Consider the following 1974-nt stretch of genomic DNA (forward strand, 5'->3'; position numbering starts at 1 on the left):
GCCCGTGTGCCCCAAAACCCCTTCCTCTTCCCCTGCAGTGATGGCACCTCAGCCCAGGAGGTTTGTGCATCCTCCAGGCTCACGGATGTTTCCTGAGGGCCATCCAAGTGTGAGGAGTTCAAGAAGAAAAGAGCATGGTCAGCTCATGGGGAATGACTGATGGTGTTCCCCACCTGCCGGGCTGAGCCACGCACATGGGATGGAAACGCTTCTCATCGCTGATCAGCATAGGAGGGACCTTCTGTACTGCTGCATTCTCTGGGAAACCCTCTTCCTCAGCATCCACCCAAAGACAACGATGTGGGGACTGAGGCAAAAGAAGGGTTAAGTGTGGTAGAACTAATCGGGAGGAAGGAGCAGCTGCAGCACTGTTCTGGCAGAGGATGAAGCCGTCTGAAGCTGCTCCCCAGATAAGGAGGTGCTGCTCACAGGGAAGAGAGATTCCCTTCTCAGTGGGAATGCGATCTTTTAGAGCACGCGATGGTGTGAACAAGTAAAGGAGAAAATTACTGCCCTTGGTAGAAAAGTATATAAAGAGCACGCTTGCTTAATAAAGCTGATTTCGATCCTGCATATCGGAGTCCGTGCCTTTCAATCGCCACACAACGACTCTTTTCTATTGCTTTTTATAATCTTTCTTGTTTCCTCCAGAGCTCATGGTGAGCTTTCCTGCCCCTAACAGGGCCTTTTTGACCATCTCGTAGGAAATGGTTGTCCTTTTATGATCCTCTGTGCACAAAGAGCAGTCACAGCAAAGCACCAAATATATGCAGACGGACGCCGAGGGAAGGACCCGTGAGAACCAGGTGAGCTCCCCCCGTGCCTGTGGCTTCCTGGCAAGGAGACAATCTTTGGCCATGGTGGAGGAGGAGAAACATGCCACCGAGAACAAGATGAGGGGGCTTGATGTGACTCAAGCCAACGTGAACAGGTTCTGAGGAGCCCCAAGGCTGGTTGGGTCGAGAAGACTCAAGGCTGGTTGGGTTGCTTCACCAAGACCCCAGGCTGGTCAGGTTCTCCTGCATCTCCAGCTCAACCAAGAGCACAAACAACCTCCTGGCCCTTGTCCTGTCTCTGGCCCTGAGCTTCAGGCCTGATGTTTCTCCCCCCGCAGGTCAAGAACCTGACAGAGGAGATGGCTGGGCTGGACAAGATCATCATTAAGCTGACGAAGGAGAAGGCGGCCCTGCACGAAGCTCACCAGCAAGTGCTGGATGACCTGCAGGTGGAGGAAGACAAGGTGAACAGCTTGACCAAAGCCAAAGTCAAGCTGGAACAGCAAGTGGACGATGTGAGTAGCTGATCCCTGGGGTGGTGAAGGTCCTGCCGGGCATCTGGGGGCTGATGGGGGTGCGGGGTGTCTCCGCAGCTGGAGAGCTCCCTGGAGCAGGAGAAGAAGATCCGGATGGACCTGGAATGGGCAAAGCAGCAGCTGGAAGGCGACTTGAAGTTGACCCAGGAGAACATCATGAACCTGGAGAATGACAAGCAGCAGCTGGAGGAGAGGCTGAAGAGGTAGGCCCCCCTCCACCCTGTCACCCTTTACCTACAATGCCGCTCTCTGCCGAGGAACCCAACACGTTGGTGTTTCTCCTCCCCCGGGAAAGACTTTGAGCTCAACACGCTCAATGCCAGGATCGAGGATGAGCAAACTGTGGTGGCCCAGCTCCAGAAGAAGCTCAAAGAGCTTCAGGTGAGGTGGGGTTCAGCCCCAGGGGGTCACCTGGGAGGAGCTGGACCTCCCGCTTGGCTTCTTCTCACCTTTGTGAGAAGGACCTAAAGTAGCCCTTAGGGTCTGGCGCCCACCATAGAATTCACAGAATTCACAGAATCACAGAATGGTTAGGGTTGGAAGGGACCTCTGGAGATCATCTAGTCCAACCCCCCTGCCAAAGCAGGGTCATCTACAGCAGGTTGCACAGGACAGCGTCCAGGCGGGTTTTGAATGTCTCCAGAGTGGAAGACTCCACCACC

At 54.6% G+C, this 1974-nt stretch overlaps 1 protein-coding gene across 1 annotated transcript in view; it reads left to right on the forward strand.

Moving 5' to 3' along the window:
• Window positions 1-857: 857 nt before the first annotated feature.
• LOC104284354 (myosin-6) overlaps window positions 858-1974 on the forward strand; it is a gene marked incomplete at its 3' end in the record, with an annotated part of 25498 nt that continues 24381 nt past the window's right edge. Inside the window, exons 1-4 of the mRNA XM_009882676.1 lie at window positions 858-923; window positions 1115-1291; window positions 1370-1515; window positions 1570-1693. Coding sequence (XP_009880978.1) covers window positions 858-923; window positions 1115-1291; window positions 1370-1515; window positions 1570-1693 — 513 coding nt within the window. The remainder of the gene's footprint in view (window positions 924-1114; window positions 1292-1369; window positions 1516-1569; window positions 1694-1974) is intronic.

This window comes from Charadrius vociferus, unplaced genomic scaffold, assembly GCF_000708025.1.
Source record: "Charadrius vociferus isolate BGI_N301 unplaced genomic scaffold, ASM70802v2 scaffold204, whole genome shotgun sequence".
Lineage (NCBI taxonomy): Eukaryota > Metazoa > Chordata > Aves > Charadriiformes > Charadriidae > Charadrius > Charadrius vociferus.